Source organism: Halictus rubicundus, chromosome 6 (assembly GCF_050948215.1).
Source record: "Halictus rubicundus isolate RS-2024b chromosome 6, iyHalRubi1_principal, whole genome shotgun sequence".
Lineage (NCBI taxonomy): Eukaryota > Metazoa > Arthropoda > Insecta > Hymenoptera > Halictidae > Halictus > Halictus rubicundus.
This window is the reverse complement of record NC_135154.1, coordinates 8,963,900-8,982,086: the sequence shown is the minus strand read 5'-3', so window position 1 is coordinate 8,982,086 and position 18,187 is coordinate 8,963,900. Positions and strand designations below refer to the sequence as shown.

The 18,187-nt window shown below is 34.5% G+C and overlaps 1 protein-coding gene across 2 annotated transcripts; it reads left to right on the top strand.

The window, feature by feature from the left end:
• Window positions 1-519: 519 nt before the first annotated feature.
• Window positions 520-17,933, top strand: LOC143355203 (high mobility group protein DSP1). Of its 2 annotated transcripts, XM_076789825.1 has the most exons (6): window positions 520-1,554; window positions 4,483-4,539; window positions 10,858-11,082; window positions 15,376-15,539; window positions 15,665-15,839; window positions 16,090-17,933. In XM_076789825.1, exons 1-6 carry the CDS (start codon window positions 949-951, stop codon window positions 16,201-16,203), a joined length of 1,341 nt encoding a protein of 446 aa, XP_076645940.1. In that variant the 5' UTR covers window positions 520-948; the 3' UTR covers window positions 16,204-17,933. The 2 variants fall into 2 exon arrangements, with proteins under 2 accessions (XP_076645940.1, XP_076645941.1); XM_076789826.1 differs by lacking the exon at window positions 4,483-4,539 and having other exon boundaries at window positions 532-1,554.
• The last annotated feature ends 254 nt before the right edge of the window (window positions 17,934-18,187 follow it).

Here is an 18,187-nt window from a genome sequence, read left to right as displayed (position 1 = left end):
CTTATGTCTAATACTTTGATTAGAATATCATCGAGAAGAAACGCTGTGTTTCTCGAATGAAAGGCTCCCATGAGTACTTAGGGGAGGGCAGAAAAGAGAAAGAGAGATAGAGAGAGAGAGTGAGAGGGAGGGAAAAAGAGAGACAGAGAGAAAGAGCGAGCACAACCGAACGCGCGTTAGAGAAAAAGAGACGGACCGTGTGCGAGAAGGGAGAACGAAGAGAGGAGAGACACCAGCAAGAGAAAGAGGGAGAAAAAGAGAGACGGAGAGACGCTCTGTATCTGTCGATGGTGGGGAGACAGAGGGAAAAAGAAAGAGCTAGAAGGGGAGAGAGAGCGCCCTCCCCTACCCACCCGCCCGCCCTCCTCCTCTACCCGCCGTACCTACTCACGGAGCTAACGAACGGTTGAGCGTAGCGTCGAGGAGACCGCATCCCAAGTATAACGTACGTATTCACGAGGACCTTCTCCTATACATCGTGGAAAAAGCGTGTATGAAGCCGCCTGTGCTACCAGGAGTACTAGTAGTGATCGTGTAGTGCGCCGGCTGGACAAGAGAAACGTGGTGTGACGACAGTGAAAAAGAGAAAGAGAGAGAGAGAGAGAGCACGGTAGCGCGTGCGGTGCGTGTCGCGATACACACGACGGCCACGAACAAGACTCCGTGCGAATGTGAGGGTACGTGCCCCGTATACATGTATGTGGGGTGTCCGCGTATACACCTTGTGAGAGAGAGCGAGTGAGCGAGAGTGCGTGCGTGCGTACGCGCGCGCGCAGCGTGTGCGTGCCTGTATGTCCTGTACGAGGGAGACAGAAGAGCGTATGCGTGTTGGTGGTGTGAGTGCGTGAGTCGTGTAATTTTCTTCGTGCGTCCTTCTTCTTTTCGTTGTCGGTGGGACGGTTCGGCAAACGAGGCCGAAGTGACAGACAGATCGTCCGCGTGTACGATATGTCGGAACACCACCGCGTAGCCGGTGGCTGGGGCACAGCAAGCCCAGGAAGCCGCGAGGATGCCTCCGGTGGTACCGCCTGGTGGTCCGCAGGTTTAAATACTGTATCTGCCGAACAACAACAACAGCAGCAGCAGCAACAGCAACAACAGCAGCAGCAGCAGCAGCAACAACAAAATTTACACCAACACCTGATGAACCAACAGCAGCAGCTCTCGCAGCAACAGCAAGCCCAACAGCAGCAACATCATCAGGATATCGTTAGAAGTACAGCTGCCGCTACCCAGCAGCTTTTCTCCTACAAGATGGCCTCCAGCTTTCAGAACCCAGCCACCACGGGCACGCAGTCGAATCCCGTCTCGACGTCTACGCCGGTTGGCTCCTGCATGAGGGGAGGCTATGATTATAGATTAGGAACGGGGCCCGGATCAGGCGGAGGTGTACCAGGTACACCTTCCGCACCACCGCCTGGCGTACAGTGGTGGTACCCAGGTGGAGTTATGGACGCCGGACAGAACAACCTGCATCAGCAATTGCAGGGCCAACAACAGCAGCACCTCTCGCCCATTACCACACAAACGTCCACGCCCCCCATTATGTCCTCGGTATGTTGCGACCACGATCGACCCCCTTTTTTTTTAATATATATGTATATATATATGCTTTTTCATTTCTCGTTCTTGCCTGCTTTTCAGTTTTAATTTCTCGTTCTTTTTGTTCATTTCGCTCTATCTTTTCTTACCTTGTCCGTACACGTATTATTTCTTTCGGTTACGGAAGAACCGAGCAGGATTACAACTTTGTGCATTTGGAATGAAGAACCTAGATATATCGGTACTGTCGTGTCTTGTATAGACATATTTCGTGATCTTGTTCAAGCAATGGACCTAAGGCTCCTAAACTAGTACCACATCGTGGTTCTTACTTATTAATGATTTATTCTTTCTTTGCGTAGATTAATGCAAATATTGACCACTTTTTAGCATTTCCTCGAAATTGAACATATATATATGTATATATATATATATATGTTTTCATTTTCTACGTTTTAAGCAAAAATGTTTGGCGATGTGCTTGGATACATGTAGACAAATTGCTGTTCGTAACGAACACGAGGCTTCGCTACACTTTAGGTTTGAAAATCACCAACTGAGATTGATACAAGCATTTCTTTTTTTTTTTTTTATAACAAAAATAAGGAAGTAACTTTACAATAATTACTCATTTAGATTTGCAGATGTTGGTAAGATTATACTACGGCTTGTAACTTCCTCTTATTATGAACATTTGAAACCATTCTTATGATACATTTTCGTTAAATATTTACACTCGTTTAACCTTGCTTACCCGGGGCTAGGGGAAACTATTTAGAAACGTTTTGAAGGAATCGACCTTTCCGTGAGTCCCGATTCTATTTTCGTTTATATTTAATAGCCGAACGGAATTTCGCCGGAGCATTCCTTTCGAAATTGATATTTTTCATAGTAAATTGTTGCTATTGTTTTAGCAGAAAATAATTTGGTTGTGTTGACATGTTTGCAGTTAGTCACGGCGTTGATCGGTTCTCCAGCGTTCAGAAAATCTTAATAACCGATTCTATCGTGGCTGCTTTCGCACGACCGTCTGCGTTTCATCCTGACTCGCGTCCCTTGCCCCACCGACCGTTGTCCGCTATTGATTCCGGGTTTCGTGCGGCCTTCTTCGTATGTACGTTCGTACAGCGGCTCTTGCCGCGCTGGGCCCGGTTCCCTTCCTTTTTTTGTCGATCACGCCGTTCCACGTCTCTTGTTCGGTTATTATTAAACAATTGACACCAACTTTTCCCACTGGGCGTAAATTCCTTGTGAAAATCAACCGTCGCTTCCATGGAAATTCAAACCATTCGAAAGCCGCTACCTAGTCTCTTTCTTTTGTGCTCGATTCTACCTGGAACCTGAAATTTTGTGAAAATAACGGTTTTTAGCCATTCAGCACCGTTTGGGAAAATGTGACTCGAAGTTTAACCGTAACCCGTCTCATGCACGAACGAAATTTTTACAAAATGTTTCGACAACGGTACAATTTTAATTTATACTTTGAACAAGTATACAGTGACTAATAAAAATATTTTGCACTATATTTGAATGTACTATACAGACAGCCAAAATTAAAAAGCTGAGTGTTTCGTAACTAGAAGTTATTTAAATAAGGAAATGATGAAATACGTTTTTTATGATTAACAAATATTTGGATAGTTTATAAATTGAACACAAAATTTAGTTAACATAGTTTGGTAAAGACTTAGCCGCATTTGTCAATTTTTCTAGCAATATTTAAACAATCTTACGTAAGAGAAAAGAGAACAGTTTTTTTATTTTTTCTATCTGTAACTTTTTCTACAATATGGTGTAATGTATTCTTACTACTAGTTTTGTATTTATTCAAAGTATCGACTTCAGAAATAATGATTGTATTGGTGTCTAAATATTTACATCACTGATGAAATATTCATACTGTTATCTACTTAAAAATTGTACATTTCTTTCAATAACGTGAAATATTCCATGTAATATGTTTTCTACATGTTTTTACTGTCTCACGGTTAGATATGTATTCTGATATTAATTTCTTGAACATTCAACGTGCGTAGTGAACGATGGAAATTTTGATAAAGATCCTTTTCGAATTGCTTTTGTTTCTGGAAAAGAAAAACAATTTCATTAACTTTCACGATGATTATAAAATGCGCGGATATATTCATTTTACGACCACTAATTCAGTCCTTCGTAATTAGATACAAAAGTTTCGATCAATAGTCTCCCTATTTGCTATGAAAGGGGCATGTTTTACCCCCGGTGAAGAAGAAAGAATTTTATTTCCAAGGGTTTCTGGTTGCCTGAAAACTCAATTTAAGTCACTTCTGTTCGTGCCGTTCTCTTTCATGGCTGTAAATGAAAATTGTCTACAATCAACCATCGTTTATTTTATTCAGAGATACAGAAACTGGAAATTTGTTGTTCAGTGATTTGAAACCGAGACGTACCAGATCTGGGCAATATTCGCATAATATTTCACTTTGTCAATTTTTGTATTTAATGGAAATTCACAGAATTTTAATTAATCATATCTCGGCCATTCTGCGAAAACGGTTCACTTGTGAATTATTCTGTGATTTTGTCTTTACATACATATATTATTTTACCTTTTAATTTGCCAAATCGATAGTTGGTAAATTAAGGTCTTTCTAAATAATTTCTTATATTTTCATTATAACTGTATCTAGCCGTGCAAAGTCTAAAATTCAATATTTTACAAGAAAAAGGAAATGTTCGATATCTGAATATACATAATATAACATGCGGGTTAATTAATTATTAATTGATTATTAATGAAGAGAACCGACAGTTTGAAACATTTCACGTTTATTTGTATTTTGTTTATTTGAAGTACTGTTATTTTACATTTATTTGAAACTTTTTTCTATTTTCCATTGATTTTACATATTCCAATGTTTTATGTATTTTAATATGTTACATCAGATAATTTATGTACAGGTCTGGTACACATCTCTGTTTCGGCAATGGCTATCTGGATGTAATCGGAAAATATCGGTACAGTAGTTGTATTTTGTATTTCGGTACGAGTCCTTGGTCACAACATTTTTTGCATTTACACGAACGAGAATATCGACCGAATAGTATACACATTAGGAAGCCGGTGTAAACATTCGTCGTGTCTTCGAGACACAAATTGACAAATTCGAACTTACAAGATTATATTATAGGGTTTTATGGAAATAAGGATTGGATATATAGAGGCATATAATCAAAAATTGTTTTTAAAAATATTTGACACATTTGTCTTGCATGTGATAATTAAGTTCGACAAAGGGAGTTGATAATGAAAGAAATACTAAATATTTTGAAATTTTTTAATAAAAAATGCTTCAAAAGTTTATGAATATACACATTACGTTAGGAAGTTGACAGAAATTGATAAAATATATGAAAGTATTTAGCAAGATGTATTTCAATAAATTCTTCTTTTAGTCTTTTTCTATGTACTCTTCTAATTCTTTTAGAGTTATTAATATTTGTTTTTGTATTGAAAAGCTTATGGTTCGCATATCAAAGAGTATCGAAAATGTATTTGGAGCAATATTAAAAGCGGGACTGAAATGAAAGTTAAGATTGAAGTCCGTATCTATCAGACGAAGAGAAAGTCGGAAAGTGGTCCGAAAATTCAAGATTATGGTGATAGAGGTAAATGGAAGAGGCCAGACTTGCGTTCCTCCACGTGTACACGTGTGAAGTGGTGTAAGAGTTTTTTTGAAAAATTCCACCGGAATTTTCTCTTCATCTTCAACTCTTCATTTTCTTCTTAAGAAATTTAATTAACTTCTAAATGAGGAGGGAAAATATTTCAAATAAGATAATAACGATATACTTTGTTCGTGGACTAATGAAACTTGTTACTGAAGTTAAATTTCGATTTCATTTTTTTACACAAAGAGTATTTAAACTTATTAATAATGTTCTGCTTTCCAAAGATTACATTACCTGCTGCTAAATGCTAAGATATTATTTAACGTCGTTTGGATAATTTAATACGTTTGACTATCGGACGTTTAAATATTCGATCAAGTAATATTAAAGTTTAAGCTTCTCAGAAGTAGAACCAATCGATTTTTTATAAATGTCTGACTTTTGATATTTTTCAGAAATGTATTATGATGCGTTGTACTTTGTTGTATAAAATCTTATAATTTTCAGGAACCAAAGTTTACACGATTTACTGTGTAATATTTATAACATTATCAATTTTTCTGTTCCTTTTTTTCTTCAGTTAGATTTTTAAATTCATCTGTTCCCAAAAAAATCTGGGCAAATTTTTATAGTGTTTACTAAGGAATTTCTTTCACAAACGTTTTCTTTTACGACTGGTTATTTCTCGCGAAATGGCATTCTTTGTTAATTGGTATGTTCAATCATGACCGTACGTAGTCATTTAAAATTAATCAAGTCAAATGATAAATGGATATCAAATTCAACTAAACGTATGGAATCAATTTCAATTTGAAAATTTAATATTGTATTTGAAATTGACGATGAAATCTACATACATTTTGGTAAATAAATTTGTTCAATGTAGGGGCTGTAAATGTGAATGCTTCTTTTGAAAACACTATCATTCTGAACATTCAAATAGTCAAAAGAGTAATAAAAGGCATGTATGCATTAATGCTTCAGTGGCAAAAGATAATATAACATTTTCATTTATTTAATCCAAAATATGGAAAACAAAGTCAGTATTTTTTAATACTTTTACTACATTTTAAAAACTTTATATTAATTTATCATTGGATGAACTCATATGTTTCTCATATGTTTTTCTTTATTGAAAAATTATTAAATAACAACCATATAGTATTAACAGTGAAAACAATTGATAAAATATTTAGATCTGAATTTAAAATTATTTTAGTATTTGGAAAACTTTAGCTTTTAATTACTTTTCTAGCGTGGAACAAATTAAGCAATATTATAACGCGTTTCTTAATTGTAGGATATTTTAAACATGCACGAATAATACTTGAAACACAAAAGAAATGTAGCAATCGTTTATAGGAATCAACCATGCGTTGAAACTATTCCTGAATGCGTGTGTGTTTCCTTTTGTGCTCGTAGACTGACGTTCGAACAGTTCATTTCAATTGATTCCGAGAACGATTAAGTTTCATGGACTTGTACGTGATTCAAGTTAAAGAAAAATTGCATAAAGAGATCCCTTTTTAAATCATAAGATGAAACCGATGTATAAATTCATATTGGTCCTTAGTTTATTTCGAGTTATTGATTTCTTCGACTTTAATTAATTTTGTTGACTTTAATTAGTCCGTGGAGTGGTACGAAGTGTTTTCCGTCGCTAAAAAAATAATTATATTAATTGCAATTTTATACTTTCCTTTCGAAGACTATTTCTATTTTCAGAGAATCTTCATGCAATTAATACTTGATGCGTCAGCGTATGAAAATAAACTGCGTGTCTTGGAGCACATTCTCATTTTCGTAGATTTTTTTATGAAATATTGGAATTAGTAAATATTTCATTATTGTATTCATTGAATTGAAAACAAAAGAGAAATTATATCACTCTTCTTTAAAGTTTTCGTTATTTAGTGTTTATAAATTCACACATACCACAAGGGCATAAATTTACATAGAAAACGAATTACACGCCTTCTTATCGTAGCATGAATTTTTTAATGTTAATATTTACCTTTTAAAATTAATTTATTTTCATAATCTTTGAGCTAGTAGTGTAACATAATTATCGTTTTGAAGTATATCATTTTGAAGTATGATAATACCGATGAGAATTTCTTCAGTAATAGCTTTGTTCTGCAGAATATTTATAATTAGAGAAAAATCTAATACATTAAACACAGTTAGGCGTTTTATTAAAACTCCTATTTTAAAATCAATAATTAATCATTCTTTTTATTAGCATTCTCAAACAGTAAAACAATGAGGAAGAATTCATTAGTCACCGCATAAAACAGAGATGATGCGCACAACTGAGTTAACTGGCAAATTGCGAATTTGCATTCTTATTATACGAAATTTTTGTTCATCGTGGAATTCCATTTTGATTTTAATCTTCTGCAATAGAATGCGGTAATATTTCCGAGTAGATTTTAAAACACTGGAGAAATGAAATGGATTTTTTGGTTCGTTATAAAATTAGTCTAATGAAAGTAGAACTGAAGTGCGACATGAAAAATTTAGTAGTGCATAGTGTAAATGCCTATACAATTTCTTATTTTTATAAACTACCATAAACTATAAAAGTTACCAATTAGAGATTTATTATTTTAGGGTTTCTATAGACTAATTTACAATTAAAATTGTAATATATTTGTTTTATATAGAAATTTATGAAATGCAATATGAAATGATAACTTAAAATAAAAAATAGTGGACTTTCTTCTTTCAGAAACCGCAAAAAAAGAAGAGTTAGAAGTTAGAATAGCAAAAATTATGACAATGTTTTGATGTCACTACAATATTTAGAAAATCATAAGTTTCAAAATTATCTCGTTTCCTCTGTTATTATAAGTTATTGTTGTATTTAGTCTTTTATTTACTTTTCATTTTTCGCAATTTAGCTCGCGTGTGTTTGATAGTTCAATGAAATTCTATATCGTAGATCTAGACATCCAATTTCTATCTGATCGTTCGTTAGCTGCTAACATGCGATCTAATTTTATCTACATCCACCAGATTTAATCTAACTTAGTGAATCCGAATCTCGATGGATTTTTAATGTCTCCATTCACGAAGTTATATTTAAATTATTGAAATTATCGTTGTTCGAACATTAATTGTTGAAATGTTGTATCTCGCTACTTAGGCAAACGTTGAAACAGTAGTTCTTTATATTAACATTTTTTTTCGTAATGTCTATTATTACACTTGATTAAAAATTGTAGATTTATTTAGACAAGTAATGGTGCACGAATGTAGTTCGAACGTGCTTTGCATACACGTTTAATGTGACTCTACATACGCATTATAAAATACCTGCACGCCATGCACCCATGCCGTAATATCTTAATGTTATACATAATGCTTCGCATGTAAAATCAGGATTTTGTTAGTAACAGAAGGCCCACTCTCTTTGAATATTTATTACACATATTATGAAAATAAACTATAGACGAAGAACAGTTCAAATCCATTTGTAATTTTCGATATTCTTTTGTTTTTCGGACTTGTTATAATTTTGCTTGAAAAATATTATATTTACTAAAAAAAAAAAAACATAAGATATTGTTCTTCATATCCTCATAAAGGATGTATAGATAAAAAATTCTGATATAATATGAAAGTTATATAAAATGATTTATGAGAGTTAGGATTTAAATATAGTTCAACCTTTGTCTGACGCAATTTTTTTATAAAGTTCAAGGGAAGTCCTGGAATTTTATGGCGACTCCGTTGTGAGACACCCTTTTTATACAGTAGACTTCACTGTATAAACTAGGGTAAGGGACCCAATTACTGTGGGGGTACCAATTATTGTGCCTCCACTAATTATACTTACTTTTAAACCATAATAAATATTAAAAAAAGAGATTTTAATGAAAAATATTTAATACCTGCTTTTTTAACATTCATTACGCTTTAAAAATAAGTATAATTAAAATATAGGCACAGTAATTGTTAAACTTGCGGGGCCGCTAAGTATTAAAGCTACTAAACAGGTCAAAATAATTTATAATAGAATGCCAAACGACCCATCTTTTGTGGGAACATAGTAAATAAATTTATCCGCTTGCGCGTACATAAGAAAAAAAAAAACTGCGCGAGATCTCAACATATATAACATTTTTAGAACGAACTGAGGAAGATCACTATCTACAATCCTGGATTGAATACAGATACTCATTTATAAAAGTGAAGAAACCATTTACTCGGGGAATTCTGTAATGCGTTCTCTTTCTTCGAGTCTTAACGAGTCTTTACAAATTAATTTTAGGCAATGTATCGAACGAATCTTTTTGAAATTACAGGATTACTTTACTACATTCTTGAAGTAATCAAACAATTTACTTTGATTCAAAAGGGCTGTAAATAATGTTGTTGTAGTAGCTTACGCCCTACCCTTCGGTAAGAAAATTGTTACACGCCATGCAATGTAGTGGCTGGCTGTGCTTGTGAGAAACTCAAAATCCGAAGATATTTAATTCAGGAGTGTGCATACTGTTCGTGCACGTCCGCGAACATTTTGCATAGCTGCCGGACGTCAAGGTCTAGTTCAACTATCACGTGCAGTTTTGTTACTCATGTCCACTAAAAAATTGCACTATTAATTGGCAACCTACGTCTTCGACTTTTGCACATTTCTTTATATTAATTTTCTCTATGTGCTCGACACATTAATTTTGCACTTGGGTAAGGGACCTAATTACTTTGGGGGTACCAATTACTGTACCTACGTTAATTATACTTATTTCTAAAGCATAATGCATATTAAAAAAGAGATACATATATTTTACTTTTTAGTATTCATTATGCTTTAAAAATAAGAATAATTAATATAGGCACAGTAATTGGGTCCCTTACCCTACCTGGAGATCACTGCTCTAAGGGTCACTATCCAATATTGCTTCAAATAATAGCCTTATAAATCTATCTTAATTATTCGAATTTCATTAAACACCTTTGGGCTATTCTCGTAGGACAACGCCATCGATCTACGCAGAAACAGAAATAGTGATATCTTTATCCTACCACAAGATATTAATTAAGTTGAACGCAAAGTACAGCACAGTAATTTGAACTCGAGAATAAGGTTTCACGTTGTTCCGAGTCTTCGCCGACATCTCCAACACATGTACGCGAACTTAAACTTGACATTTTAAACATCTGATCCGTCTCTCTGTGGATTCAGGGAACAAACGGCGCCAGAAAATGTGTTCAGCATCGTTACTGTTTTCCTCTCGTGTACCTTTGTTCCATTTCTGATAGACAGTTTTCTATTGTGTCTTCTTGCTATTCTTTACCTTGAGACGACGTTTTTCTTCGTTTATACGATCACCGTGTCCCAAACATATGACTAGACATTAACAGTTTGAAACACGTAACAAAGTTGTCCAACCGACAACTTTCAAGAGTTCATGCAAATCAAGAAAGATACGATCATGACTGTAAGTAATTGAAAAATTGTCACTGTGAGATAACATAACTTGGTAAACTTCAAACATGTTTGTAGGTTTCGAGAGGAATTTGTTGTGAGAGGCATTTTGACCACGTCTCTGTTCTATAGATTCACTGAGAACGAACGTGAAATTGTTTTCGAGCTGTTTGTTTACGCAGAATTGTTTGTCGGTCACGTGAATAATTTGGTCGTTTGTTCGATTGCAGCACCAGCTACAGTTAACGCAGCAACAAAATAATCTTCAGCAGAATAACGCTCAAGGCTTGCAACAGCGAGACAATATGCCAAGGGGAAAGGACTCGAAGCCTAGGGGACGGATGACAGCGTACGCGTTCTTCGTGCAGACATGCCGTCAGGAGCACAAAAAGAAACATCCCGAGGAGAAGATCGTTTTCCGAGAGTTCTCCAAAAAGTGTGCAATGAGGTGGAAGGTAAGAGATCACGTTATCATGCTATTTACATACACGTTCACTGTCAATGGCAAACTTCACTCCCGGCAAATGCAATTCACCTGTAATTAGTCCCTTCAACGCACTTTAGAAAAATAGGAGTGGCTTCTAGCCTTGTACGTTGAAATCCCACTAATTTGCAGTTAATCTTATCTGGTAGTTGAAGTATTTATGCAATATTTAGATTTTTGAGAGAGACAGAGAGAGAGAGAGAGAGAGAGAGAGAGAGAGAGAGAGAGAGAGAGAGGGAAATTCTCCTCAACGTGAAAGATTATGACAATGAAATCATTCTAACTCTTTTACTGTTTAACGTCTTATCAGAAATTCATACTTCTAGTATTTTTTCATAGACATTTCTGCAATCGTCACACGCGAAAAATTATTACAATTGAAGATAGATTTTGTTAGAATTACGATAAGAATGTGGAATGCATTTTAAATCAATCAATAAATATTGCAAAAAGTACCCGAAACGTATATGACAGAGCAAACCATGATCTTCATCTTAAACTTAATGTTATCAAATTCAGTTATGCGGATTGTATAATTGTTCCGTTCTACTACTCTGTAACAGATATTGGAAATTTTAATTTTGTCTACAGGCTGTTAAATATTCGATTTAAAAAAATTTTTTTAACCTTCTACCTGTGCGAATTTTCAATTATGAACATTCACAAAGACACAATGAACTATTTGTTTGTACAATTGTTTTCAACGAAATTATTACAGTTCAGATATCGACAATTCCACGAGAATGGGAAATTTAGTATTCGAATAAGGTGAGGAACCCATTTACTGTGGGGGTGCCAATAATTACTGTGCCTATATATTAATTATACTTATTTTTAAAGCATATGTCTCTTTTTGAATATTCATTATGCTAAGAAAATAAATTAATATAGGCACAGTAATTAGGTCCCTTTCCCTACTTCGTGGATCGACTGTAGAATGAAAATATTCTAAGTCGGATGAGACGTCTGGTTTTATTCCAGTGTTTAAAATAGCTTCTCGTGCAAAGGGTTGATGCTACTTTTTGTAAACTGGATAGCAAATGTGTGGATTTGCATATGCATCTGCAGTTTAGCGATAAGTACTCGCGTATAACAGATGCGTGTGCCATGAAGCAGCAAGATGGTTGAAAAGAAAAAAAAAAGGGAGAGAGAACGTCGGACATATTTTTCGGAGAAAGAACTTGGAAATGTGAAACAACGTCGTCATTATGAACAGGTGCCACACTAACATCTGGCCATCCTACTCCTCGAACAAGGGTGGGAGATACTTTCCGCTGCGTACTTTTCTTATGGACTTCAGGGGCCACATGGTCCTTAGAAGGATTAAAGGCGTTGACCTTCCAGTTATCGTGGCGAAATGTTAGCCGGAGCAGCTGCAAACTTTTGGCCGGCTCTTTCGTAAAATGATTCCCCGTCTCGAATGCACGTTTTCAGATCATTTTTGTCAGCGACAGTAAGTCCAAGCAGAGCCCCTTGTTAGCGGAATGAATCCCGATGGAAAATTCTGTTTGCTAGTCCCACCAGAAGCAGTTTAATTGGATAAATTGGCATCCGCTTGCAAAAATTATTCTTACAGTGGCTATAGAAACATTACACAATTGAAATGTTAACCCACCAGTGCACGGACGAATGGAACACAACGTCCGGATAGGAAATCGTTCACCCGCGTTTCCATTAATAAAATTGTTCTTTCTGGTTGTAACGGGGTTTAGCGCAAAACACTACTGCGGAACAAAGGAAGCTAATATATTTAAGCTATCGAGTAATTTCAAGAAGTTAAGTGAACATCAATTTTCGTCATGGGTCGCCACAAACCCAGCCCCCGTGTACCAGAGCGTTGCTTTGTCTTTGGCGCGTCACTTTGTCTTGGGGTTGAAAAACGCCATTAGAAAAGTTCCCCGCGAGCGAGCACGAAAGAATCCGATAACGCCTTATCGAGCCTCCTTGCAGCTTGTTAGTAAACAGATCTCGTTTTATCGTTGCTGAAGGAATACGAGTATTTATTTCTTTTTTCGAAATACTTTCGTTGAATATTTATCAGCTGCTTTATTTCGTTTTCTTAATTGTTGGCGATGTATAGAGCGGAGCCATTTTTCGTACGTAACACATGCGAACAATTTCCTCAACGATTACATTCACAATTTTGTTTAGATATTCTCTGCCAAGGATAGTGGCGCTGTACTATTTTGAATTGTGCAATAATTTTCATCACTTTCAGAGTGAGTTTTCGAGGGACGTTTTGTGTTTTCCAATATAATTCGACGTGCGTTCTTAAAATAAAAGAGAAAGGACACTTGATGTAGTCGAATAAAACCTCCATTTTATTCTTCGACCCTGACTGTATTTTAGTGCTATTCCTTTAAATGAAAATGGGAACACGCGAGAAGCAACGTAGCTGAATACGTTTTATGCTATTGTACTTAATACTTAAAACGAAGTAATTGTTCAAGCTTCATTATATATTATAACAATTGTGTAACAACTTAATGATACATTTCTTTTATCCAGGAGTATTATAATGTCGGGAAGGTAAATGCAAAAGGAAAGAAAAATGTGAAAAGTTGTTACAAATTAATAAATAATAATAATACGTGATGATACAATTGAATACTTACGGAATGATTTTAATTAAACAAATTTTTCATTTTTTACACTTAAATAACAGAGAAAATCGCGTGTATTATTTATGAAAATCTAAGGCTTTGTAACATGACTCACACAAGCAGGCATTGATCAGACGATTAGTATCTTCATTAGTACTTTTATCATGTTACAAATATACCCGCTAACAGTGCCATTTAATTTCGCTATATTTATAATATAATTTTCACAATATAAAAGTCACTTAATGATATTTTACGTATTCAATTTTTGTGAAAATGATTTTGCCCGTTTACAATATGCAGGATATTGCATTATTGTAAAGCGAGGTAAACCAAATTTTATACAATTTAATATGATATTGATTTTGTTTTGAATCTGATAGAATAGTTAGTTTTAATTCAGTTTCTCACCCTGTAACTTTGTATATGAATGCATAAAAATGTGGTATCATATTATCCTAACGGTTTACATTTTTATATAAAATAGTGTGTAAAATGAACTTCAATCATTTTCAGATTGCGTCTACGCTTTACTCCACCTTTATCGACCTACCCTCCTGAACCAATGTCTCTTCATTCCCGAACCTCCCCGATTCATCGTATGAAAACCAACTCCAAGTTCTTTTATTACAAATCCACTAACACACTGTCAATCTCCGATATCCAACGATAATCAATTTTATAAGCAATCATGGCACAACAAAGACGGTAAAAATACACTTTGATTCTATTGATAATCGCAGTACAAGACGAGTATTATGTAATATTATTTACCTCAAATACAAACATTGAAGCGATCAAATAATTCTATAAAGATATATATCAATTATGCGTATTGCACACCATTCTAACCAATACAAATATGTGTGTGCTACACATAAATAAATATGAGTTATTCAATTAATGTTTCTTCTCGCCCCACTAATGTTTATTTATTCGAATGCAGTATATAGGTTTTGTTTATTTCAAAAACAAGAAATGCGTAATAATCTTTTTGTACTCACAAGAAATTCGCTTAAATACGTAGCAGTTTATTTCAGTGGTTTCCAAACTTTGCAATTACGCCCTTATAAAAAAATCCTTTGTGAAATACGCCTCTCTTTAAAATTCAATGTTATGTTATGAAGGTTCATTTATAAGTATAAAAATTTTTATTCTGGGTTTATATAATGAAAATTGATCAATCTTAAGCTTTTGTGTACGTGATATTTCTTATATTAAACATAAGGGTTATTTCACACGAAATTGTGCACTTTTCAGAGAACCTGTTGTAGTCTTTAGTGACATATGTACGAAGCTTAAACAATTATTCGAAATTTTCAAAATTGTTGGTTTCACAAACGTCTACAATAAGGTGTCAACCTTTTTTCATTAAATTATAGCAGTTGAACGAACAAACCGACGAAAATGAGTTTTTCGGTGCTTAGCTCAACTGTTACAATTTAATAAAAATAGGCTAACCCTTTGAAGACATCTTTAAAATCGACAATTTTTCAAATTTCGAAAAATCCATCGAGATAATATGTTAATATGTTAATAAGTTAATATGTTACTAAACACTACAACAAAATCGGAAACAGTACTCCGAAAAGTGTCTGATTTTGTATGGAAATGACTTATAATTTATTATAAGACTAATTTTATGTATCTTGTGATTCTAGACTATGTCAGATAAGGAGAAGAAACGTTTCCATGAAATGGCAGAAAAGGACAAGAAGAGATATGATGCTGAAATGCAGAATTACACACCACCCAAAGGCGAAAGTAAAGGCAGAGGCAAGAAACGCAAACACATCAAAGATCATAATGCTCCGAAGAGGTCACTGTAAGTACTTGTTGTGATAGAAAGCGCTTGCTGAACGATGTAATAATACCGGGCGCGATTAAAATAAATATTTTTGAATTGTGCCTATCGTCGTTAAAATCGTACGTTATTGCATGTTTTTTTAGGTCTGCCTTCTTCTGGTTCTGTAATGATGAGCGTGGAAAGGTTAAAATGCTTAATCCCGAATTTGGCGTAGGAGATATTGCTAAGGAACTAGGCAAAAAGTGGTCCGATGCAGATCCTGAAACCAAATCGAAGTACGAGGCTATGGCAGAGAAAGACAAAGCTCGATATGAAAAGGTATGCATTGCTTTTACGAAGTTGCATTGTTACACAACAATGCAAACAAAGTTTTCCCGTATACGTTAACTACACTGATAGATTGTAATCATTTTTTCAACCCTAGTATGTTTTATTGCTACTAGAAATTGCTCGGTGTTTCATATGATATAAATATGATTTTGTTGCTATCGAAAAATTGTATGTGTTAAAGCCAATTTTAATATTAGAAGAAAAAAAAAGAAACTATATTATGATCTGTATTATTTAGGAAATGACTGCGTACAAAAAGAAAATAAAGGACGGCGCACCAGTTGTTGTAGCAAATCCAGTAAATGCTGTAAAAAGCGACAGTGAAGAAGAGTATAAAGAAGACGATGAATAGCGGATACACGACAAAATTTCATCTATCACCCCGTGTCCTTGATCCTGAAAGCATACCTCACCTACTGTACGTACCATTGACCTTAGCGTGAGCGTACTTACACCACTAGGGAAACGAATAACTAATCACCAGTCCTCGATTATTTACAATAATAATTAAAATACCCGCGATTATAATAATTATTTTAAAATTGTATGTATGTGAGGCGCGAGAGAGAAGATCGTATGAGTGATATTTGTATTTTAACATATTGATAGTAACATGTAAAATGGCGTAGGATAGCAGAATGGAAAGAATATGGTGCCCACTTTGTATCAGGTGGAAGGCGCAGGGGCTCAATCATTGTTGACATTGTCTCCAGACTATGTTAAAAGCTAACGTAGTTGCAAATCGTAATACAGGATACGGCGGCTCCATAGTTGGGCGGTATCATTCGATATATAGTTTGATATTTATCAGTTCAGTTCATTCGTTGTCAGTGTAAGAAGACTTATTGTATATCCTTGTACAGAACATTTCTTTAAATCAAATCTGTCGCAGGTGGGGCATGGGGCTGCTTTGTATGAATGTAATTGATTTAAGTACGTGTCGTATAGTTGTAAGTATTAGGATAAGTATATTTTAAATGCAATTTCGATTCTACATCTGCGTCAACATGTGATAGTTTCCACTAACAATGTATTCTAAACCAGGAGATTGAGCCTTATATAGCTTATAAGTAATTGGAATCGAAACAAATATCTCTGATTGACAACTTTTTGAAATCAAAAAAAAAAAAAATTGGGACAACAACCCAGCCATGGAGCAGTGGTATATTTTGAAGTCCTATTATAACTACATAAAAGTGAATAATTTTTGTTCGTAAGATTTTTGATTGTCGGATCCATCCGATTTTTTTTATAAAACTGATAATAAGTTTATAATCATGTTGTCTTAAATAATCGTTATAATCTCAATCTTTTTTAGAATGATCCAAAAAATAATGATAAATTTTTGTTCTTATTGAAATCAATTGACAGTCTTCAAAGACATACCAAACTAGAAATGTATTTTTGAGTTTTATCTAATTGAAGTAGTCCCTGCCCTTACCATCGTCATCCTCCCTCTCATATTCATTTTTCCAATAATGGAAATACGTTTAAATCCTTTCAGAATTATGTGATTCCGTTCATTGTTTAAGAAAGTAAGATAGGGCGTGTCTTGTACTGCCTCGAGTCATCTGGTGTACAGCAGGCTGTATTATAATAAATTATTGTGGTTTCTTGTAATATTAACATTCCTAGATCTTAGTATGTACAGATCTTAATAATTGAGATTAGAGCCAACTGTGTAAGAAGCATACCAAACAAAACCGGCTAGGTAATGCAGATGTGAATTTCGTGGCCAAGAATTGGTATGCAAATCGAATATACAAGAGGCTTTGTTACAGTCAGACTGACTTGCACCTTGATTTGGCTCAGCAGGTAACCACTACTTTTTGACATAAAGCTTTTCATCTCCCCTGCACATTGTCATATAACGGATAATTGTGTGATTATATAAGCAAAAATAAAACCTGTTTTAGAGGGAGCTAGAGGACGAATACTGTAAAATATGAAATTGTAATATTTTAATACTGATTTGCAGATGTGCATAATTTTAACATAGCTGGTTAAAATGAATTGTACTGATACGAAGGTATCCAATTGATGGAGATAATTAATAAAAAGATATTGAAAATTACGACAGAATTTTCTGTATTATTATAGGGGAATTATAACAGTTATAAAAGAGATGGTTGTTTTGTATATCACTTAGGATAAATAAACTTTTCAAAAAATTTGTGAATATGTTTCTGGTACTGCTCCAAACCTGTTTCTAAACATATACATGTCCGAAATATTTGATTCCGAAAGCAGTACTAGACTTAGAGTACTAACAGTTACGATATTTGTATAAAAGTAAGTATATACTATGGCCATTTGTTTATGACATGAACTATCTT

Excerpts from the sequence above, each read along its gene's own strand:
- LOC143355203 (XM_076789825.1), top strand. The coding sequence starts at position 949 with ATGTCGGAACACCACCGCGTAGCCGGTGGCTGGGGCACAGCAAGCCCA. Across the intron at positions 1,555-4,482 it reads CGCCCCCCATTATGTCCTCG|GTCTGGTACACATCTCTGTT; the intron begins GTATGTTGCGAC and ends ATTTATGTACAG. Across the intron at positions 11,083-15,375 it reads AGTGTGCAATGAGGTGGAAG|ACTATGTCAGATAAGGAGAA; the intron begins GTAAGAGATCAC and ends TTGTGATTCTAG.